General features: G+C 41.5%; 1 protein-coding gene across 1 annotated transcript in view; it reads right to left on the bottom strand.

The window, feature by feature from the left end:
* prex2 (phosphatidylinositol-3,4,5-trisphosphate-dependent Rac exchange factor 2) overlaps positions 1-24,177 on the bottom strand; it is a 317,095-nt gene extending 292,918 nt beyond the window's left edge. The window contains exon 1 of the mRNA XM_055634430.1: positions 22,567-24,177. Within this exon, the coding sequence (XP_055490405.1) occupies positions 22,567-22,710 (144 nt within the window). The 5' untranslated portion in view covers positions 22,711-24,177. The remainder of the gene's footprint in view (positions 1-22,566) is intronic.
* Positions 24,178-25,010: the final 833 nt, after the last annotated feature.

The raw sequence follows: 25,010 nt of genomic DNA, 5'->3' as shown, positions 1-25,010 counted from the left end.
CTGTGATGGACGCTTATGTAAACTGTGTTGTGTGGGTCTTGGTTTTTTTTTTGCCACAGTTGGTTCGTGACACAGATGGTTTTCTTTGTAGCGCATGGGTAACCTGTATAATTCCATAACCCAAGACTTCACTCTTCCTCATCCACACCACCATTAGTTTTGTGTCGTCTGCAAACTTACTAATCATATCTCCTACATTCTTATCAAACTTGTTAATGTGCACAACTAACTGTAAGCATTCCGCACCAATCCGTGGCAGACCATGTGTCACAAGCTCCGTTCACCAAAGCAACCATCCATCATCATCCTCTGCCTCCTATTATCAAGCCAAATTTGGATCCAATTTGCCAACTTGCTTGGAACTGCATGGGCTATAAACCTTTGAACAAGTCTATCATAGACCCTGTCAAAAACCAAACTGAAGACTATGACTACATCAACTGCACCAACCTCATTAATTAATCTTTGTTTCCAGAGCAGGATGGTTTTAGAATATTTTGTAGCAAAAAACTATCTAGAACACACTTCCGAAATTTACCAAAATAAGCTAAAGCAATTTCCATGTGTTTTGTGTCATTGGTTACATTATAACAAAATGTTTCAAACATCTCCAAGTTCAAATAGAAAAAAAGAGAAGAAATGTATCCAACTTGTAACAAGCCACATGTACTAACATTCCAGGAAATGGACTTGGACTGAAACAAGCTTTAAAATACCCCGAGTTCAATTATTCATACATATTTTGGAAGCTTTACCAGCCACAAGTATAAAACCACATCATGTTTACGCACCCAAAATAGCAACACAAAATAACTATGGTTAGGGTCAGTGGAAATGTGCCAAATGCTCATGTTATATACATTAGCAAAATGACGCTAAGTAATAGGACTGCTTATTTACCCAGTTACTTCAAGCACATATTTCAAATTAAGAAATGGACTTACAAATATCTGCAAATAGATCCATGATGATCACTGAGAATACATTTGGTCACTTACCAGCATAACATTTCCATTACTACACATTATTGAAAATATTTTGTTGCCATACTAACAGCATTTTCTTTTAACATTAACTGCAGTTGTGTCTCTTTTCAATTCTTTCACCAGAAAAGCATCTGATCCACATTTTAAAATACAATAAACATCTGCAACACTTAATTTGAACTTATTTTAACAAATGTAGCAAGGGCCAGATATATAAATTAATTCCATCCTAATGTTGCTGTCAACTAGATCAAAGAATGTTACCCCTTTTTTCCCAAAATAAGGAATGTAGGAATTAAATATTGGCTGCAAATATGAGCAGATTCTGCTTGGATGCTTCTCATGGTGAAATATCCTGCTTTAACAAAGGTCATAAGGGTGAGATGGTTTATTTTTCTCAAGCGGACTCTTGAGATTGAAGATGGTATGCTTCCACTCTAGTTCTGAGAGTTCTGAGGTGATTGACAAAGCCAAAGAAGGACAAGCAGACTTTCCCACAAATGGAACAAGAGTCATTTTTTCCTCAAGACTCATTTCCCATTATATGGGCATCACTGGAAACTGCAGCATTTATTTCTCTTGAGGATGTCCGTCTGATGAAGATCATCACACAATGCTCTTGTTTCTATTGTTCCCAAAGGTGTGGTGTTCCTCACACTATTGACACTGGGCTCGTTTAATTCAGACATTCTTTTGAAATTTACCCTTGTGTAGGTTTCATATCGGCGATGGTGCTTTCACATATACAAGGAGAGAGGGGGGGGGGGGGGGGGGGGGGGGGGGGGGGGGGGGGGGGGGGGAGATGTTCACTTGCACCTCCTCCAACCTCATCTACTGTATCCACTGTTCCAGGCGTGGATTCCAATATATCGGCGTAACTAAGCACAGGCCTGGCAATTGTTTCGCTGAACACCGCTCAGTCTGCTTAGGTCTACGCAATCTCCTGGGTGCGAAACACTAACTGCCCCTACCATTCCCATACTAACCTTTCCGTCCTGGGCCTCCTCCACTGAGAGTAAAGCCAAATGCAAATTGGAGGAACAGCACCTCATATTTTGCTTGGGCAGTTTACAACCCAGCAGTATGAATATTGATTTCTCTAATTTGAAGTAACCCTTGTTTTCTCCCTCTCTCCATCCCCCACCTTAGCTCTCTGATTAGTTTCACTGTCCTGATTAATTTTACTGATTGTGTGCCTCCATATCACCTTCCCGATAGCTAACAATGTACCATTCTACATTTACTTGAACACCATCTACTTTGATCTGTCATTTTCACACCGTGCACTTCCATATCTCTAGTCTCCCTCTCCCCTGAATCAGTATGAAGGGTGTCGACCCGAAGCATCACCCATTCCTTCTCTCCGGAGAAGATGCCTGTCCCGCTGAATTACTCCAGCATTTTGTGTCTATCTTCGGTGTATTACCAGCATCTGCAGTTCCTTCCTACACAATATTTCACTGATTAATTCCCAGCCTGCTGTGATGAGAACAAAGACACTTAACCAGTCATGGCAAAAACAAACAGTAGCTATTTTTTGTCTATTTATTTTCTCAATGTGATGACTCTGACAAGCCCCATTTAGTGCCTATTTCTTTTGCTCCAAAAATATCCAGTGCACCTTAATTCTGAACCGTTATATTCCTTCCAATTATGTTTCTCCTGCAATGGTATTAGATAGGGAATTGTAGAATTTTGGGTCGGTGATGATGAGGAACAGGAATAAACATGACGATGGAAGTAAAGTGAGAAATTTATAGATGAGTGTTTTCATCCCACTCTTCTGTTTGTTAATGGTAAGATTAGGAAGTACCTGTACTGCCAATGCAAGGTTTGTAATCATGAATCTTTCAGGGAGAGTACATTAGTAGAAAAGGTATACGTCATCCAGTAACAGGAGTATTGATCAAGTAATCTATTTTGTCCTTGATGGACAAAATAGATTACTTCAGAATGAAAAATAGAGACTTCAGAAAGGGGAAGCCAGGAGACCACGTGTCAGCTTTCATGGAGACTCGATGATGGAGTGAGTTCGCAGTTTCAAATTTCTGGGTGTTAACATGTCAGATGGCATGTCCCAAGCCCAGCACAAAGGCATAATCACAAAGTAGGTCTGCCGGGTGCGTCTATATTCATCAAAGTTTAAAGTGATTCAGCATATCACTGAACACAAAAACAAACGTTTACAGAAGCACTGTAGAAAGTAGGCTGCCTGGAGGCATCATGGCCAGTTATGGTAAACCCAACAAACATGAATGCAAAGGTGGAGAGAATGGTGGACTCAACCTTAGTTAATCCTGGGCATAGCCCATCCCATCACTGAAAGCATCTACATGAGGCTTTGTCTCAAGAAGGTGGCATTCATCATTAATTTATACAAGATGGTGGACTGCGGGAGTGATGCGCCGTTGTGTATGGCTGCTCCTCCTGCAGTCCGTCCTTTCTCCCTTTTTTTATTTTTATTTTTTTAGTCCTGTTGTGAAAAATGTTCATTGGAAGTCTTCTTTTATGTGGTGGGGGGGGGGGGGGGGGGAAGGGGGGGAAACTGTTTTAATCCCAGTCCTACCTGGTCGGAGAGAGCGGTTTTCTTCCGAACCGCTTCTTCGGCCTCTCTGTGCGGCCTACCATCGAGCTGGAGCAGCGCTGGAGTGACGATTTCCTGCCGGGACTACAGCTTCACCGGCGGTGCAGATGCTGGGACACCAACAAACACGGAGCGGGCGATGCCTTACGGGTCGCCTTCCGGTAAGCTCTGGGGCACTGGGAACGCCGACTGGCTGAGAGAGCGTCCAGGTGGATTTCAACACCGCGGGGCCTGGTATCCGAGTTCGCCAGTGTCAGAGGTCCGGCCAGCGTGGCCTGAGAACTTTGGACATTGCAGTCTTCAGGGAGGAAGCGGCCGCTTCAGTCCAGGCCGCTGAAGAATGTTCACCCGACGACGATGATCCAGCTTCGTGGCGGAGGGCCTGAGAACATCGAGTTGGCTGAGGAGGCCACATATAGACCCCGACCTCGGGTGGACTATGATGAGGAGAACTGGATATTTTTAGTGCCTTCCCTCACAGTGAATTCTGCTGTGGGGGGACGTTTCATGTTGATTTCTATAGTGTACTGTTCTGTGTCTTTTTTCTTTTTCTCTTTTTTGTTTTGTATCGATTTATTGACATTTGATCTGTTCAATTAATTTAATCAATCTCTGTAAAGCACTTTGGTTCAAATACTGGTTTTGTTGAAAAGTGCTATATAAATAAACATTATTATTATTATTATTAAAGTTCCCCATCATCCGAGTCATGCCCTCTTCTTGCTGTTACCATCAAGCAGAAGGTACAGAAACCTGAAGTCTCACAGCACCAGGTTCAGGAAAACTACTTTCCTACAAAAATCAAGTTATTGAACCGATCTGCAAGAGTTATCCAACCTTTGCAACGGAACACAGTGGACCAACTCTAGGAATAACATGGACCTGTTAACCAATTATGTATTTTTACAAAATTTGTTTTGGCATAGTCTTTTGTTCTCATTGTATCGTAGAATACATGTGGAATGCTGGCTCAATCAAGATTTTCATTTTCCCCGTATTTCATCATACTTGTGCATATGATAATAAACTCGACTTGACTGATGTTAAAGTTTAAATTATAACGGGGAAAAAAAAACAGGTTTAATATGAATAGCAAGACCAGTGTAATAAGGATTGATTTAACTAATCAAAACTTTGAGCCTTATTTTAAATGGTACGCCTAAACAGTAAATAGTGAAATGACCCAACATGGAGAAAATACTCTCCAAGACGAGCATATACGTAAGATCAACTTTACAGTGAAATATTATCAATTTTTTGAAAATTAATTTTCAAAAGTGTAGAATTGTTTCAATGGTTTTCACAGGGTAATGAACTTACACGTGTGTAAGATTGGTTTCTGAGGGAAACGGAGTTATGGCCAACAAACCCACATATTTTTGGTGCATTTTTAACCTGTGAATGATTTACACATACCTGAAATTAGATCACAGACCTCTGGTGAGCATGTGAATTGCAACATCTCAGAATATTGCCCTCCAACTTACACCTTTGTGTAACAAGCTCAACATCTGTCCCTCGAACAGAAACAGTTTTTTAACAGGCACTTAGTTCAACCACTTTTAATTCAAACCCCACAGAGAAACAGATGATGAGTTAGTGCGAGCGTATCACTCCACATGTGAATTTGTAATATCAACTAGAGGTTCTTGGGGAATATTCACTCCATGTCCTCTTTGGGCACCACTGCTAGGGGACAGATAGAGATCTAAACTATATAAATAATAAAATACATGCATACCTCATTTTACACATATTCGGTTTATTGATTTTTTGGGATGGGATCTTGAATTTACAAATCTATTTCAGTTATAAGACTCCACCCACGAGTATGAACTTTAATGAAATACTTATAATGCATTTCACTCTGCATTTTAAAATTACAAAACTTCACGGAATTACTCATTTGCCAGGAACCTTTTACCTTTTGTAAACCGAGGTCGGACTGTTAGATCAAAATGAACACAAGCGCAATTTTGAAATGAAGTATCCAGTTTTCACGAGAAAAGTCACAGGTAACATGTTGGCTCCAAACAACCAAACAGAGGCTGTCTAAATAAAAATAATGCTTTTAATATAAATGAAATGGAAATCCTAGACAGACTAACAAGGTTTATAGGAAGCATATCGCCATGGCTGGATGATATCCATTGCCGTTGACAACCATTATTAGAGATGAATGGACCTTGGGGAAATTCAAGTAGATTAAGCACGATATTCGTAGAGGAGGATAATACAGCCAAAGGCAACAAAAGGCCTATTAACCTTAACTCTATTCCATGTAAAATAATGGCATTATCAGAATCAAGCTCATGGAAAATAATATCTAATAAACACCATATTATAGAAGTGCCATGGGGGTTGTTCATCTGAACAAGCAGATAGAATCTTCGATCAAAATCTAATTTGCAAAGTAACACATTTGACAATACAATCTTTAATCAGAACTCAACCAAGCTGTCAATTTAGATTAAGTGCTGGAGTCTTAGGATGGAGCTTAGACTCTGATGGTAAAAATGTTACAACCATACAGTCTCTTTCACATTACGTTTGACAGGCACAATAACACTGATCCTTTTAGAAGAGAAGCCACGGGTGAGGAAGAAGGAAGACATCAAGGTATTTATCTGGAATATGTTATCATCAGAGTAAATGCAATGGAGATAGAAGAATTGGGAGAATTGAAACCTTTCAGGAGGTCATGTGGTAGGAAATGTTTTCAGGGTATCTCTGGAAGCATGAATGTTTCTGTCTAACCCATCACTTGATACAGAGATGAAGACATCCAAAAAGAGGAATAGAAGGAAGAAATAAACCATGTGTAAGTGAGAACAATGTGAAAAGTGGCTTTAAAAAAAAAATCGGTGACATCTTCAAGTTTGGTATAATGCCAAGAAGCAGCTCATTCCATTTATTGTTTCAGAGAAATAGTGAGGAAGCAAACTAGATTATTACTGAACCAAATAAACAAAGGTAAGGCTTGATTCTGTAGGAACAGCGATGTCAGAGTACTGCTTGAACTAGTCTGTATAATGGTCTACCTTTTAGACAGCAGTTCCCGGACGTCTGTGAGAAACACTTTGCAAGGTCGACTTGGCTGAGCCTGTCCAGATCAAGCATGTGCTGTGAGTAATTACTCAGGGTAGGCAGTCAGTCGGCTTTTAAAAAATCTTAAACCACGCATGCGCAGATTGTTCTCCGTAAGCTGTCAGTCAACTTTTATAAAGCCTTCAAAAGCCATATCTCTTAAAAAAGTACAGTATTCCCGGCAATGAAGACACACCTGTGTCAAAGATGCACACCCATCTTGAGTTGCTAAATTTTGAAAGAAGGCTGGCGGGACATAGAATTTCTCACGCTCAAAAAAATAAAAATAAAGAAAGTGAAAATTCAATTTGTCCAAGATTTCCAAATCTCCTTCATTCTGAATTACTGAATGGATTGGGGGTGGAGGGTGATGGCAGGTGGAGAAATGGTGGGAAAAACAGGAGCACACCGGGACAAGTTGAATCAGTTGTTATCTTATTGAATGACAATACTAGTTCAAGGGACCAATTGGGGCGAGAGTTCCTTTCACAGCGTGTGGGGAGTCTGGCGGGGTAAAGTTGCGGGGAGGGCAGGAGCGTCGAGAAGGAGGGGGTCGGGGATCATGCCAGTAGTTCACCACTCACTGCTGCCAAGGCACTCCGGGCGCAGAGCCACCGAATTATGGCTGGGGAGGGAAGTAGCTCGGGTGACTCCGAGCAGCCGCCGGGACCTCAGCGCCTTCTGCCGGCCCGCTCACCTCTGGCAGTGCTCTCCATCTGAACATCTCTCACCTGCCGCTGGCCGGCCTCGCTCATGTCAGCCGCTTCCCACAAATCCTTAAATTTCAAATGCCGCCGGGACCAGGACATTGCCTCACTTGCTGCGCTGGGTGACACTGCCCGGTCCGTGTCTTTCAATGTTGGGGACCGGAGTGTTGCGGCACGGGTGCGCGCGTGAGTTTCTGGTATGATCCCTGACCCCTCATTCTCAACACTCCTGCCCTCCCCGGAACTATACCCCAGGCCAGACTCCCTACACGCTGTGAAAGGAACTGTCCCCCCCCCCCCCAGTGGCGCTGTCCTTTTACAGCCGCTTCCCATCAGCTGCCAGCAATGAGTGATAGCCTTGGCTATCCCTCAGTGCAACAACATCATTCTTAATGTTATTGTACTGGGGGATAGCTAAGTCTATCCATCTTGGCTAACAACCTATCCTTCGGCTTCCAAGATGCAGGTAAATTTTTACGCATTATTTTCGGGTAAAAAATAGCGTCTTCATTGTCGAGAAATACGGTATTTAAAAACATATAGCTCAAAGAAATTTACTTACCACATTATTTGTACACAAACTCCATTCTTCTCTCTTTGTTTCTTAAGATACTGTTAAGGTAATGGCAATCCACGTTTGAAAAACCCGCCAAGAAACATGCGCTGCTCATGCGCAGTACGCTGCTGTGCATGCGTAGTACGCAGTCCACGGTGCAAAGGCAGAATTTCGGCTGCCTTCAGCTCCCCCTATCATTGAAGGTTTGAAGCAGCGTCGACGGCACGTGGGCTGCACATACTTTCGCATATTACATTTACTGTGGATGAAAGGCACGGAGAGTTATGCCTACCTAAGAGATCTATACCAAGATGCAGGAAAAAAATTTACCTGCATCTTGGAAGCTGAAGGATAGGTTGTTAGCCAAGATCAATCTCTTAGGTAGGCATAATTCTCCCATGCCTTTACTATTTATATTTAATAATTACCATTTTATAATTTTAATCAGGGTAGGCAGTGCCTACCTTGCCTGCCCTGATGGCAGTGCCTGGTCCAGATTCAGTGTTTTGGTTGACGTTGAATGGTCCGCCCAGCTTTATTCCCTTCTTTACTTAAAAGTATCAATATTGGTACGACTGAGTGGCTTACTGGGCCATGCAGAGGGTGTTTTAGAGTCAATCATTTGGAAAAGGTCTGGAGTCACATGTACACTAGACTGGGTAAGAATGGCAAAATCCCATCCCTGAAGGACATGGGTAAGCCAAAAGAATTTTTACGACAATCAATAGTTCTCATTACCAAGAATAGTTGGCATTTCTTTCACCTGAAATTCCAGATAATTAAATATAAACACCAGAGTTGCAGCAGTGCGATTTGAACGAGAATCTGAATTGTCACTCAAGCTTTCAGAATAATTAGTTTGGTAACCTCACCACTGCACCATCACCATGGAATTGGATTAAGATGAATAACAATTCGACCATCAATGATACACTTTATACTTTATCTGTGCAATGTAGACGGCTTGATTATAATCATGTCTAGTCTTTTATTTGGATATCAAGCAATATAAAGCTTTTCATTAGTACAGTACATGTGACAATAATAAACGTAACTAACCTAGAATATGTTAGGAAAGAACATCACATCAAAGGCCAGAAGTTAAGAATTGATCATTCAGGAGTATATTGTGTATATGGGATGAGCTTCCAGAGGGGGAAGGTGAGGCAGCATCTAAAAGACACTTGGACAGGTAAACAGATAGGCAAGGTTTAGAGGAATAAAGGCCAAATGCAGGTAAAGGGGATTGGTTTAAATGGACCTTCGTGGTTGTAATGGATAAATTGGCCCAAAGGGCCTGTTTATTTCCGTGTTATGTGGCTATTAGAGGATATAGCGATTAAGGAAATATGGATCTCTTGTGGCAAAACCAAAAAAGACACTCCACATAACGACAAAGATTTTGAATTTGCATTGAGCAAAACAAGCCCATGTGGATCAGCAACCTTGAGAAACAATGGAATATATTAAGTAAGTACATACATGGAGATCCCCTTTGGACACACTTGGGTTTACAAAGATGGAACAAAGGGCATAATCCCAACTGTGTTGACAAAGTGGATTAAATTGTGAAAGGCTGAGATAGAAGGGAAGGCAAACAATGCTGTGTAGGTGAACATGCAGACTTTGTCAATGATGAGAATGTGGGGATCAAAACGCAGGTCAAGGTTGAACTGCAGGTTATCATGTTTAGCTTGATTCAGTGGCAAATGAAGGGGACAAGGTGGTACCTGGTGGGAACCATTTTATAAATCACAATTTAAAGAAACATAAAAGAAACTTAGCAAGTAATTAAAGTGTGCAACATAAAAGTCAAGACCTTTTAAGAAAATGTAATTAAAGTGAGAAATAGATCAAGTCTGCTGCAAATATTATCATAATGAGTTAAAATTTCCAAATGGATCAAGAATCGGGTGTGCAGAGACCAGGAAATGTCACATTCCACAATCACACTCGGTCTCCACTTAAAACTCTCTCCCACGCAAATTTCCAGCTAAACGTTCACACTGCTGTCACACAGAATACTCAGGGGTTTCATAAAAGATGTACTCAGCATGCAAATAAGGCCCTTTTTATAATAGTAAGGATTCTCAATCTTCAGCTGAAATTCTAGCCCATTGTTAATTCATTCCATTCACATTCAGCTTTATGTAGAAGAGAACTCTTAAGCGGCTCTGAAGCATTCCTGGCAAGTCAATTTAAAATTAGTGATGGAGTTTGCTTGTAAATTGCTTCAATTACTGTATTTAACTGCTGAGCTCAAGCAAAATGAAAGGAGGCATGAGAGAAAAATCAGCAACAGTACTGCAAAACATGAGTGCAATCACTGGTACCATCAACTGGGGCCTTACCTCCACAAGCTCCATGTCAATGTGGAGCCAATTGGTGCGCTATTCTATTAACCACATATATAATTTCCAAGTCTATGTTATGAACATATTTCAACTCCTACAGAGTACTGTGTGCAACTACCTCCTCTGGTAGCTCGCTCCATATACCCAGTGCCCTCCTTATGAAACGTTTCCTCTCAGGTTCCTATTAAATCTTTCTCCTCTCACCTTAAACCCAAGTCATCTGGTTATCGATTCCCTTACTCTGGGGGAAAGACTCAGGCTCAATTTATTACATACCTGTTGGTAATTTTAGTATTCACTGACAGAAATGCAATTTTACGCCAGTTCTGAAAGCAGGATTTTAATATTAACTGAACTAGTTTCATTTTTAGACTCTGGCTACGCCTCAGTCCCTGTCCAACTAATACCATGAGCAGCACAAAGCATTCTACCTTCTAAGCTCCAATAACTTGCAAACACTAATGCTCAAATCATACTCAGCAACGCAATTCATCCCTGTTCAGTGACCAATCCTTGAAGCTAGATTCCCAATACGTCATATTAAAAAAGTCTGGAAAAAGAAAGTTACAAAAATGACCTTGAGCATTATATCTTATGCCAATAATTTGCAATGCTTATGAGACAAGTCTGGGTTTCTCTGCCTGCTTATCCTTTTCATTGCCATGGAAATTCTTAAATATTTATATGCAAGTGCAGCTCTCACCGTCCACATTATTAAAGTTCAATTTGAGCCAGACCCGATTAGTTCCCTGTCATAGTAAATGGTCTGACTTTCAGACACCAATTACCTAGTCAGAAGTTGGACACCAACAAAGAATCATAAAGCACAATAATGTAGTGAAGACTAAGATCATTTATATTTTAAATATTGACGTAATCGATCTATGAACCTATTATTTTAACTCAAATTCAGTATCTATTCTTCCCTGATCCACTGCTCTCAAACAAATCATACTCCATCCAGTTCCTCGGGGAAACTATTAAGGTGAAAAGAATGATTTTGTATCACCTTGCCTTTTGCATAACTGTAATGATGTTATATCCTTTTTGCAGGAAGTAATATACTTGGTAGTAGCACAAATCAAGCACTTGCTGTCAGACCTATCATATATTATCATATAACATTCAGACTTGATACACAGTTTCAACATTTGTTCTCACTTTAATCACTGAACCATCATGATGTGCATTGCAGTGTGCAGAATTTCATTGGATACCTTAAATATACACATGTTGTGCAACCTACATTTCCCAGTTCTTCACTTCTTTGCTTCAAAATTTAAGGTTATTCTCACGAGTACCATGATCCTACATTAAGCAAAACAGCCCACAAATGGCAGTCCCGCTATTCTCCAGCAGACTTCATAACATTTCAAAAATGTCAGATTTCATTTTATTGTTGTTTGAATTTAATAAATGAAAAAGGTTCCTCTACAAAATAATAACATTGAATAATTACCATGAGAGTGTGATAAGATTAATGTGAGGGAAAATATTTTGCCATTTTTATTTCAGTCTATTGATATCAAATTCTAACAAGAAAGATAAACCAGAAATACAGGAGACCTCGAAGTGTTGGTGGAAAATAACAACTATTCACCTGCACCTCCTCCAACCTCATCTACTGCTGTTCTAGGTGCCAACTTCTCTACATCGGCAAGACCAAGCACAGGCTTGGCGATCACTTCGCCCAACACCTCCGCACAGTTTGCATTAACCAACCTGATCTCCCTGTGGCTCAGCACTTCAACTCACCCTCCCATTCCAAATCTGACCTTTGTGTCCTGGGCCTCCTCCATTGCTAGAGTGAGGCCCAGCACAAATTGGAGGAGCAGCACCTCATATTTCGCTTAGGTAGTTTACACCCCAGAGGTATGAACATTGACTTTTCTAATTTCAGATAGTCCTTCCTTTCTCCCACCTTCCCCTACCCAGCTCTCCCACAAGCCTTCTTTTTCCCACCCCTCCCCCCGACATCAGTCTGAAGAAGGGTCTCGACCTGAAACATCACCTATTCCTTCTCTCCATGGATGCTGCCTCACCCACTGAGTTTCTCCAGCATTTTTTGTCTACCCTACTATGGTGGTGCAGTGAGTTTTCTAATTTTAATTAGTTCCAGCAATAGCATTTCACCAAACAGGTCATTAACAATCAACAATAAGATATCTTAAAGAAATAATTAGGGATAAAGACTCCTGCTCGTGTGTGTTAACTCGAGTTGTAATTTAACAACATTTCTGGTTCCCTTATAATTTGGAACGTGTACTTAGAGCAGAATACACTTATGCATATGACGTGAATTGGTGGCAGTGTTTAGGTAAATTTATTATTAGTTTACTATCGTCACGGTAAAAAGTTTCTTGTCGCGTGCTATCCAGTCAAAGAAGACTCCATGATTACAATCAAGCCATCCACACAGTAAACAAGGATAAAGGGTACAATCTTCTGTGCAAGATAAAGTCTGATAAAGTCCAATTAAAGATAATTCAAAGGTTTCCAATGAGGTAGATGGGAGGTCAGGATTTCACTCTAGCTGGTGATAGGATGGTTCAGTTGCCTGATAACAGCTGGGAAGTAGCTGTCCCTGAATCTGGAGGTGTGAGTTTTCAAACTTCTGCACATCTTGCCTGATGGGAGAGAGAAGAGGGAGTAACCGGGGTGTGACTCGTCCTTGATTATGCTGGTGACTTTGCAGAGGCAGCGTGACTGTACAAGGAGTCAAGGAAAGGGCGGTTGGTGTGCGTGATAGTGTGGGCTCCGTACACAACTCTTTGCAATTTTTTGCAGTTTTGAAGCTACGCCCAAACCATGCTGTGATGCACCTTGATAAAATGCTTTCCACAGCACATCGGTGGCATTTGGTGAGGGTTGTTGGGACATGCTGAACTTCCTATTCCTTCTAAGGAAGTAGAGTGTTGGTGTGCCCTCTTGGCCGTATTTTCGATGTGGTTGGTCCAGCGAACATTGCTGGTGATGTTTATTCCCATGACTTTGAAATTTTTGACTACCTCAACTACGGTGCCATTAATGTTACCGGAATGTGTATTTAGTTTAGTTTTGGTTTAGAGATACAGCGCGGAAACAGGCCCTTTCGGCCCACCAGGTCTGCTCTGACCAGCGATCCTCGCACATTAGCACTATCCTACACCCACTAGGAACTATTTTTTTTTACATTTACCAAGCCAATTAACCTACATACCTGTACGTTTTTGGAGTGTGGGAGGAAACAAGATCTTGGAGAAAACCCACGCAGGGTGAATGTACAAACAACACCCATAGTCAGGATCGAACCTGGGTCTCCGGTGCTGCATTCTCTACCGCTGCTCCACCGTGCTGCCCTTGCAGTGTGCACAGTATTGCTTCCTCAAATCAATCATAATCGCCTTTGTCCTGCTGACATTGAGGGAGAGATTGTTGTCATGGCACCAGGTTACGAGGTTCTCAATCGCCTTCCTGTACTCCGTCTCCACATTATTTAATATCTGGCCGGTATCGACTGCAAACTTTAAAATTCAGTCGAATTGGTATTTCACTGCACAATCATGAGTGTATAAAGAGTAAAGAAGGGGGTTGAGAATGCATCTCTGCGGAGCACCAATGTTGAGGATTATCGTAGAGGATCATCTGTCAACTGTCCTCACCAATTGTGGTCTGTTTGTTCGGAAGTCGAGAATCTAGTTGCTGAGCAGAATACTGACTCCAAGTTCCACAAGAGTAAAGTACCAGGGAATTGGTACCATGTACCAATTGGTAAAGTACCAAGGAGTTCCAAAGAATAAAGTATTATCTTGCTCAATCTCCCTCAAAACCTCAGGCCCTCAAGAAGATGATAACATCTTCATCAATCGTCTCTGCACTCTTTAAGCTCAATAGCATATTTCCTTTGGCAGCAAAACTGAACAATACTCCAAGTGCAGCCACTACCAATGTCTTGTTTGAGTTCTTTGAGAATGTTACAAGCCGAGTAGATGTAGGGGAACATGTAGTGGTGATGCGTTTGGATTTCCAAAAAGCATTCACCAAGGTGCCACATAAAAGGTTGGTGTACTGGAGGAAGTGTGTTAACATGGATTGAAAATTGTTTATCCTAGAGAATGCTGAGAGTTGGAATGAATGTCAGCAGTTTGGAAGGACATAACCGGTAGAGTATCCAGGAAACTATTTATATCAATACCCTCAGATGAGAGCAGAATGCAAGCTATCCAAGTTAGTTAATCTCACAAAAATTATTTGAAGAGCAAGTTGTGATGAAGACTTTGTCGTTCTGCAACGGGTTAAAAGTAGATTGTGTGAGAGGACACAAACTCGCAAGTGGAGTTTAATGTGGAAAAGTGTGAGGTTGTGCACACGAGTCAGTGGATTCAAAGGGCAAGTTATTAAGTTATCTAAATGGAAAAAGTGGTTGAAAATTGGGGTTCTTGTGATAACTCACAAAATGTCAGTAGGCAGGTGCTGCAAGTAGATAGGTGAACAAATGGTATACTTTGCAAAAAGGTTACAAATTGGTACGTTTGTCAAAGTTGGTGAGGCTGCACAGGATTGCAGCTCCTCACCCAAGATATAGTAGCTATGCAGAAAGTCTTTTATTCTTCACGATGCCTCGGAAAAGTGGGCAACATAATCAAAGACTTGTCATACACCGATCATTCCACCTCCTCTCTGCTCCAGCCTGGCAGAAGGTACAGAAGCTTGAAAGCATGCATCACCAAACACAGGAACAGTTTATTCCCCTCCAATATCAGATTTCTGAACGGTCCTTCCATTAACTAGGGTACCGTCTAATTCACCTCTACCCATTGTGGACATTGGATTTTGTTTACAGAACTAATGTGTGACAATGCCGAGAACTATATTTTGAATTCTGCATCTTCCCTTTCCTTGATCTATTGCACTCAAGTCTGACTTGATTGTATTCATCTCATCTGTTTGGACAGCATGCAAAGCAAATCTTTTCACTATATCTCAGTACATCTGACAAAAATAAACCTAAACAGATTCCAAAAGGCTTTTGATAGGATGCCACACAGCAAGCATTTAAAAAAAAGTTAAAACATTGAATATAAAATGAATGCGGATAGCCTGAATACAAAGTTAGCCAAATAATACAGAACAGAGAATCATCGGAGCCACAGGTGTGAAATAAACGGGAAATAAAATGTAGAGAGGCACGAGGAAAATCTTTCTTTACTCTATATATGTGTAGAATTTGGAACATACAGCCTGCAAATGTGCTGGGGGCAGGTTCGATTGAGGCGTTGAGGAGAAAATTAGATAAATGTTCATTGGAGAAATTTATGCAACTATTTTGGGGGGGAAAAGATTGATGAATGGAATTTGAGAGTTGTTCTGGTGGAAAGCAAGCAAAGACATAATTGGCCAAATGGAATATTTCTGGGTTGCCACTATTATATGATTCTAGAACATTCCCAGTGTCAATGATGAGGAATTGTCACCAAGACTATATTGATGTCGACAAACTCGGACATCTAATACTTGCTGATATGCAAAAATAGGGAGAAAGTGCCCGATGCCGACTAGTTGGCAGTGCGCATGTGCAGGGCTGCACATCCACACAACTACGGCCGATGATGTGCTGACCGTGGTTGTGCGCATGTGCAGGGGGAGGATGTGCAGGCCGTCGCAGTGCGAAAGTGTAAGGCAGCCGGCCGTGCTGCGGATGAGGAGCGAGCGGAGAGCAGAGAGCGGAGAGCAGAGACCTAGCGGCCCAGACACGGATACGGATGGCGGGCAGAGACGGAGAGTTACAGAGAGAGAGAAAGATAGAGAGGGGGCCCGCTCGGAATTAAACGATAGGTGTCCCGGGTGCTTGCCAAGCCGGGCAAAATGGCAGGGCTTTTAGGTTGCCCTGCGGCAATTTAGGTCGTCATTGGCACCCGGGCAACCGTTAATTTCGAGCCCTGCTATCAATAGGTGATAATTGCTTCTTGAAGACCGGTGTAAATAAAATGTTCAAAAGCAATTTAAATGAGAAAGGGAGTACAGAGTTTTGAAAAAATTAAAGTAATAAAGTTATGCAATTCGTTTGTTCAGATTGTGGTACAAAAAACTATAAATGAGCTCAAAATCCTGTAGATTAATTGACTTGTCATGGAAAACTTGAGTAAACTGGACAGAGATGATGTTTCACAAGCTTGTCGTGCATCCAAAACAGAAAAAAGGAAACATGATGTGCCCAGATGTTTACATAAATATGCAAACACCATTAGGAAAGACATCTCATTTTTAAATATTTAAGCTGAAAATAAACAATAGAGCAAATACCAAACATATTGCATAGACATAGATAAAAATTAGGCTGAATGTGAATCTAAATTCCAACTATTAGTGCGTTATAGATTTACTAGAATGTTGCCTGGGTTTCAACAACTAAGTTACAGAGATAGGTTGAATAAGTTAGGTCTTTATTCTCTGGAGCGCAGAAGGTTAAGGGGGGACTTGATAGAGGTCTTTAAAATGATGAGAGGGATAGACAGAGTTGATGTGGACAAGCTTTTCCCTTTAAGAATAGGGAGGATTCAAACAAGAGGACATGACTTCAGAATTAAGGGACAAAAGTTTAGGGGTAATATGAGGGGGAACTTCTTTACTCAGAGAGTGGTAGCGGTGTGGAATGAGCTTCCAGTGGAAGTGGTGGAGGCAGGTTCACTGGTATAATTTAAAAATAAATTGGATAGGCATATGGATGAGAAGGGAATGGAGGGTTATGGTATGAGTGCAGGCAGGTGGGACTAAGGGGGAAAAAAAAATTGTTCGGCACGGACTTGTAGGGCTGAGATGGCCTGTTTCCGTGCTGTAATTGTTATATGGTTATATGGTTATAAACAGTTACTTGTAACAGTTTATTCAAAACATATAAATATGTGATTACCCTTGGCAATGCACAGCTATTCAGGATGAAGCCTGATCTTCAGGTTAAGCAGGAATAGAGGGCAGTGGTTTTATTAAACCATGGAAATCAGAATTATAAAGGGCAAGATATTGGTGAAACATTTGCATTTATTTAAGTTGTTTTTCTGAAGTCACAAAGTACATCACAGGCATTGATGCACTTTTTTTTTTTTTTTTTTTTAATAGAGTTACTGATGTAATGTAGAAAATGCAACTGCTAAATTCCACCATTAGTAACATTATAATGATTAGCTAATCTCTTTAAGTAATATTCACCAATGTACCTGGCACAATTTATTTCCCAATAATAGTCCCAAGCAATCTTCTATGCCCACCTGATAGAACAGATGAACCTTTGTTTAAGGTGTAGGAAGGAACTGCAGATGCTGGGTTACACCAAAGATGGACACAAAATGCTGGATTAACTCAGTGGGACAGGCAGCATCTCTGGAGAGAAGGAACGGGAAGCCACCCCCTCCCCAGGTACTTTCCCCTGCAGGGAGATGCACCTGACCCTATAATTGCAGGGCTCTCACTTAAAAAAATTTCCCTGTTGCCAGCCGGGCAACCTAGGCAGCTATTCAGGTTGCCAAATGACAGTTTAAAATGGTTTGCACGATGCGTGCGATAATGTGCTCGGATGAAGCGCGTAGTTACCAGACGGAATTATACTCAATGAAGCATTCGCATATTATTTCTGCTTCAAATAAAGTCACAAACATATTTACCAATCAAGACATGATATATACCACAATGAGATGCAACAAAATTATAATACAGTATCTCAACTCTTTTTACACATTGCAATTAATGCAATTTCTATTAGTTCTTTCCACTCCCAAACAAAAATGTGGTTGGATTATTCAGCGTATGATCAACCTGTGTCAATAAATCCTGGGCCATGGTAACATATATGCTTAACCATGCACACTACAGATTGATGCAAGCATAAATACTGAAAGGATGTTCAACTCTGTGGCATAGTTTCAGAATAGAGTAGGGGAGAGGATTTGCTATTTAAGAAATCAAAAGGAATTTTATTTTTCTTATCGGGTCACAAATCCTTCAAATTTCCTACACAGGGGATCTGTGGAAACTAATTCATTGAATATACTCAAGACTGAGATGGATACTTTTAGACAAAAGGGTAATCAGGAGCTATGAAAAAACTGGCAGGAAAGTTGAACCAAGGTGAACATTTTTGCCCAATATTTATATCAAGCCTTATCAAATGCCTTCTGGAGTCTCCGAACCATCATGTTCCTACCCACCATGTTAGTGACCTCCTCAAAAGTTAAACTCTCAATTAACCAGGCATAGTCTATTTTTGTCACGTACATGCTGTCTCTCTGATCAATTCACATTGGTCCAAGTGCTCAACTAATCCATTACCAATTACATCTTTGATACGTTTCTCATAACCAAATTTAAACTTGGTTCTGTAGCTACCTGGTTCTGCAGCTAGCTGTAATCTGACTTTGTTCCTCGGAATTATTTCCTTCATTCACAAAATCTCTCCTGTACTGATGTGACATTACCTTCCCATGTTGCCACATCTTTATACTGTACTAAGTTTACGTGCAAACAAGGTTATATGCACAATCAAGTGCTGACTCAATAGTATAATCTAAATGTAACAATAGTAAGGCTTAACTGAAAGTGAACACTGACATAACATGTTTAATGTATCACTCAATGCCCTTTGATGGCATTGCACACAAACAGTCAAGACCAATGTAGACACAAGGAACTATAGATGGTGGCATAGGAACGAACTACAGATGCTGGTTTAAACCGAAGATCGACACAAAAAGCTGGAGTAACTCAGTGGGACAGGCAGCATCTCTGGAGAACATCAACAGGTGACATTTCAGGTCGGGACCATTCTTCAGTAGCCTTAGTTCAAGTGAAGAACCAGGGTGGAAAAGAGAGGGGATTATTGTTTAAAATTGGAGAATTCAACGTTTACACCATAGGTTTGTGGGCTACCCAAGCAATTCCACCAGTTTGTAAGGTCTCATTCTGGCAATGGTGGTGGCCAATGACTGAAAGGTTAGTATGGGAATGGCAAGGAGAGTTGAAATGGTTAACAACCGGGACCAGCAGGATTTGGCAGATAGAGCAAAATAGTCTGCTTGGTCTTATTGAAGCCACGTCGGGAGCGCAAAATGCAACAGGCAAGGGTGAAAGAGTTGCATGCAAAGGGCTGCTTGAGTCCCTTGATGGAAGCAAGAAAGGAAGTGCAAGGACAGATGTTACATCTCTTGCGGTGCCAGTGCCAGTGCCTAGAGAGAGGCAGGTCAGGTGGAAATCGATAAGGAAACAAATGGAATTGCAGAGAACGCGGTCTCTGGAGAAAGCAGAGGGGACCAGAAGATTTGACTAGTGGTGGGTTCACATCGAAGATGGAGGAAAAGTCCGAAAATAATGTGTTGAATGCAGAGGCTGGTGGGATGAAAGGTAAGGACCAGAGGAACGCTGTCCATTTTTCTACCTGCGGGTTTGAGACACATAAAAGAGAAAGGTGTGAGGGCTCCATCCACAATAGCAGGGGGAGACGATGTTTATTGAAAATTAAGAGGATATCTCAGATGTCCTAGAATAGAAAGCCTCATCTTGGGAGCAGTTGTGGTGGATACAGAAAAATTGCGAGTCCTGGAAAAAGGCAGGGTGAGAAGAGATGTAGTCAATGGAATTCTGGGAGTCAGTGGGTTTTGCAGTAGATGTTAGCAGATAGTCCATTCCCTGTGATGGAGACAGAGAGGTTAAGAAAGGGGAGAGAGGTGCCAGAGATAGTCCAAGTGAATTTGAGGGCAGAGTAGAATTTGTAGTAAAGTTGATGCAGTCAACAAGTTCTACAGGGAGCAGTCCTGATGCAATGGTCCATGAGGAAGAAATAGTTGGGGAATGATGCCAGAGTACTCCAACTGTGGAGGAGGCCCAGGACAGAAAGATCAGTATGGGACCCATGACAGAAAGCCCAACGCAGATTGGAGGAACAGCACCTCCAATTTCACTTGGGCAGCTTTCAACACAGCATTATGAGATGTTAACTTCTCTAACTTCAAGTAACACTTGCGTTTCCCTCTCTCACCATCCCTCCCCCATCCTTATTTTCTGACCAGTTGGACTATCCTCCTGATTAAATTTTATCTTTGTATGCTTTGTTGTCATTTTCTTCTGACTGACAATGATCTATTCTTTTGTTGATTTTCCTTGAACTTTGTCCCTTTGATGTTTAGTTTTCGCACCCTACCTTTCCATATACATCTCTCTCTCTCCTCCCCGAATATCACTGAAGAATGGCCTCAATCCGAAACATCACCCATTCCTCTCCAGAGATGCTGCCTGCCCGGCCGAGTTACACCAGCATTTTGTGTCTATCTTCGGTGTAAACTACCATCTGCAGTTCCTTCCACAAAAAAAACAGACATGATTGGAGCCCATGCACCCTGGTTACACCTGTGACTTGAAGGAAATGAGAAGTGGCAAAGAAGAAATTGTTTAGGGTGAAAACAAGTTCTGTCACATAATTTATTGTCTACTTTAAATTCCACGGAACCTTTATTTCATACCATATTTGGATTTTAATTATAGGCAAATAAAAAGACGTTCTCAAATGTAGGGAAGCAGAGATTGTATAGGTTCCTCCCTACGCCACACTCGGAAAGCCAGACACAAATCCATGCGCCTCATCGCCACCTCTGGTGAGTGAATGTATAGTGCCCTCCATAATGTTTATCATTTATTTATTTGACTCTGTACTCCACAATTTGAGATTTCAAATAGGAAAGAAACATATGTGGTTAAAGTGCTCATTGTCAGGTTTTATTAAAGGGTATTTTTATACATTTTGGTTTCACCATGTAGAAATTACAGAAGTGTTTATACATAGTTCCCCCCATTTCAGGGCACCATAATGTTTGGGACAGGTGTTAGTAATTGTTCAGGTGTGTTTAAAATGCCTCCTTAATGCAGCACAAGGGAGCTCTCAGCACCTAGTCTTTCCCATCACCTTCGGAAACGTTTATTGCCTTTTATCAACATGAGGACCAAAGGTATGCCAATGAAAGTCAAAGACGCCATTATGAGACTGAGAAACAAGAATACAACTGTTAGAGGCATCCATCAACCAAACCTTATGCTTACCAAAAATCAACTGCTTGGAACATCATTAATTCAAGTCCATTCCTTGGTTCGAAATGAATCAAAATTCATCTGCAGCTAGCTTTATTTGCAGCCGGGCTTAGAAGAGTCTCGCTTTTCAGAATCACTACCAACTTGCAGGTATGAATGACAAATTTGTGAATTGTCAAGTTTAATATTTCAATTTACTGAACGGTCAGATAATCGGTTGCTGTACGTTCTTATTGAAACTCCTAAAGTATATGTCTTTCTACACTGCACTGTCAGTCACAAGAAGTAATTTAATGTATCTCTGAAACTTACAAAAGCTTCCAAAATAATATCGTTTATATGCTGTGCTTTTCCTTCAGTCAGGATGCCGACCAGTTTACAGCCTATTGTCAGGACTCGCTCCGAGTCCTTTGGGGGGGCTCGCAAATCAGGAAATAAAGTGTATATAAATAGACTACAAATTCCCAGGATTCGCGTCATTTCCTCCCTAATCACAGAAAAGCCAAATCGCCTTTTCCAAACATTTCCCGCAGGGTTCCTCTCTGCAAAGTTTCCCACCATCTGCACAATCCCGACAAACAAATCGTGGTGGAGACTGTAGCTGTTTCACAGAAGCCACCTGAGCGTTTATTTTAGAGCCGGCGTTGTCCACGCCATAACGTGGAACAGTAGTACTGTTCCGTTCAATTGAAACCAAAGATCCTATAGCTATAGGATCTTTGATTGAAACGATGATCAGGAGGGACAATTAGCCACATGGGAAATGTTGTGCATCATGTCGGCACATTGTCGAAGCCCTCGAGAGCGTAAACTATGGCAGCAAGAAGTACCCGGACCATTCAATAGGCACTCAAAACATACAAGCCATTGTCTGACTGAGCAGTGAGTGAAGTTTACAGGTATAACTAAAACTCGGGAAACCTCCTGAAACGGGTTAATGGGGTTGGGGGCGGATGAAGAATAATCAAAAGGTGCTCTCGCTCAGTTTCATTTTACTCCTATATGCTGCACGAGAAAAATATTTAATCATCAAATGTTTAGCAAATAAATATGAAACCATTAAAGAAGCGATTATAACGGTCATACTTTCACCTCAACAAACAGTGTTCTCTCAGATCCTACCATTCAGTGCGAAAGTTCACCGGGCTTTCTCGGTTCCTGATTAAATTGACAAAACCTATGTAGCTGTAACTTAAATAGGACAATGAAACGTCTTAACAGTTGGAGAGAGGCTAGAAAAACTTACGGAGACGAGGAACTCCAGAGTCCCCACGTAATCTCTCTCAGTCTGTAGGATTTCAGTCAAGACACAGACTCGAAGACGAAGCTGTTTTTCCAAATCTTTGCCGCTAATTTCTCCTTTGCTCTCCGACTTTCCCTCCTCGGTCATCTTACTTCAGAGATGCGTTTGTATTTAATCTAACGTGCTGGATGTGCCACTTGTTCCTTTACGTTAGAGGGATCATTCCGTCAACACGAGGGGAAAGGAGCATTGTTTTCTTGGGATTTCGGCGAGTTTCAGCTGAATGAGGGGGAGGGGGCTGGCTTCCCGTCAGCTGGACGACTGTAATAAATCAAGGCGGCAGTGGAGAAGGGAGGGCAGCAGAGGCCAAGGAGAGCAGAAGGTCTGTGTTGACTGAATGCTATAATCCAATGGGATAAACTGTGGGAACGACTACTCTTTGTCCATTCAAGCGGTTCCATCCCCAAATAGAATCAGGAAAGTGGAAAGCATCTTAAAGCATCATTAAACAGGCTTAGACGCTGTTGCGAGCGACACGGCTCCACTTTGACAATACCGTGACATCTCAATCACACACATGATATCCAGAGTGTTTCCATGAAACCTGCTCAGGGCCCGAGTCGCATTAACTAGAAAACGCTGTCAGGATTTTTATGCGAATATTTAAATGTCTTAACTTGGATTGAGGGCTCTTCGAGGTTTCATTTCACCTCTCCCTAAGTGAGGTTCATATTACCGAAGGGACTAATAGGTAGTAAAATCCGAAATGTGGATGGAGAGGATATGCTTACAAAGCACGATGTGATTAAGATGAACTACTTTTGCTGAATTGCAAAACTGCATTTCAAACATGTTTTAATCGTGTTTTAAATTAGAACAAATTATGTTCAGCTGCAAAACAAAATAACGTAATTGGCAAAAGCTCTAAAGGGAGCAGGAGGAAACATAATTTCTGCAGCGAGTTTATGCCTGAAGGATGAAATATTGCCGCGAGGTGGAGAGTGAGAGCACTTTCAAAGAACTGGCGAGAGGACGATGGATAGGAGTTCTCCGATTCTAATGTGTTTCATTTACGCATGTCTAAAATTGAGAAACATTCATGAGATAAAATGCAACAAATAAAATTGTCCCATTTCAAAATAGTTGGGATACTGCAAATGGAAACAAGCTAACACAAAGCTTTAAAGGCATTAGTGATGTCAGATCTCACAGACCTGTTACTTTAATCAATTTGTAAATCAGACAACAGTAAAAACCAGCTTGTTTACTGAACGTCAAACCGTAAAATCCATCACACTTGTGGAATTAATATATATTAGTGAATACCATCACTGAATTGAGCGCTGAATTGCATATGGAAGATTACTTCTCTGCATATCGTTTAAGATGAATAGACACATAGAAAATGACACATGCTGTTCAAAGACTATCAGCACCAGCAATGTTGACAAAACAGACCCTTTAAATATCTTTCCATTTTATTTCCAGTACAGTATTTCGTTTTCATAAAAAAATATTTCCGTGGTGCGCTAGATGGCGCAATTTAGTAATTTAACAGTCATTTATTTTCTGTATTCTTGATAACCAGTTGCATTCAAATTCTAAATGGCCTTAAAATGTCACAACCTAACGAAGGAGAGAATTGTTAAATAATACATTTCAATGTGAGGCGCCCCCTACTGTTGATCATTTTGTGTGTGCGTGCTGCGGTTATAGTAATTGGAAACCAAAGATATTTGTTGGAAACTAGCAAAAGATGTTTCAGTTTAATTTAAAAGTAACGAAAGCACCTTGATTTCAAACTCTGACAATCTCAGTGCATAATCTTAAAGTATCCGCTGGGACCTGAGGCCACCATACAAGTTCCTGATTTCAATTGCCCTTTTTTCTCCATCCTGTCTGCCTTCATCCATCATAGACCTGTCTTTGCCGACACCTTTAATCCCCATCTCTGTCCCCCCCACTCCCTTGACATGTCTGAAGAAGGATCTTGACCCGAAACGTCACCCATTCCTTCTCTCCAGAGATGCTGCCAATCCCGCTGAGTTACTCCAGCATTTTGTGTCTACCTTTAACCCCCATCCGGACCCATCAATAAGCGAGTTCGGTATTCCGACTGTGCATGCCCAGGTCATTCTCGGCAGCTGTGGTGCTGCGTTGTGTGTAGTCTTGCGTTTCGTCTGGGGTCGGGGTCACGGACCCAGATCTGGATGACCGGGCATTGTTGACCAGCAGCTGGGGCGCAGGCCTTGAGTGGTGGCAGCCCTGGACTTGCAGCCAGCCGGGGGATGGGGGGGGGGTTGGCCGGCGGCCACTGGGGGGGGTGTGGTGGGTGCGGCTCCAGGGGGATGAGTTCCTCAGGGGATGGAGCAAGATTGGCTGGAGTTGCCGCTTTTTCTCCACATTGACTGTGGGTTGCTGCTCCAGGCTGGTGTCCCGTTGGTCCG

Source organism: Leucoraja erinacea, chromosome 4, assembly GCF_028641065.1.
Source record: "Leucoraja erinacea ecotype New England chromosome 4, Leri_hhj_1, whole genome shotgun sequence".
Classification (NCBI taxonomy): Eukaryota; Metazoa; Chordata; class Chondrichthyes; order Rajiformes; family Rajidae; genus Leucoraja; species Leucoraja erinaceus.
The sequence above is the reverse complement of the archived record's forward strand: the minus strand, read 5'-3'. Positions and strand labels throughout refer to the sequence as shown.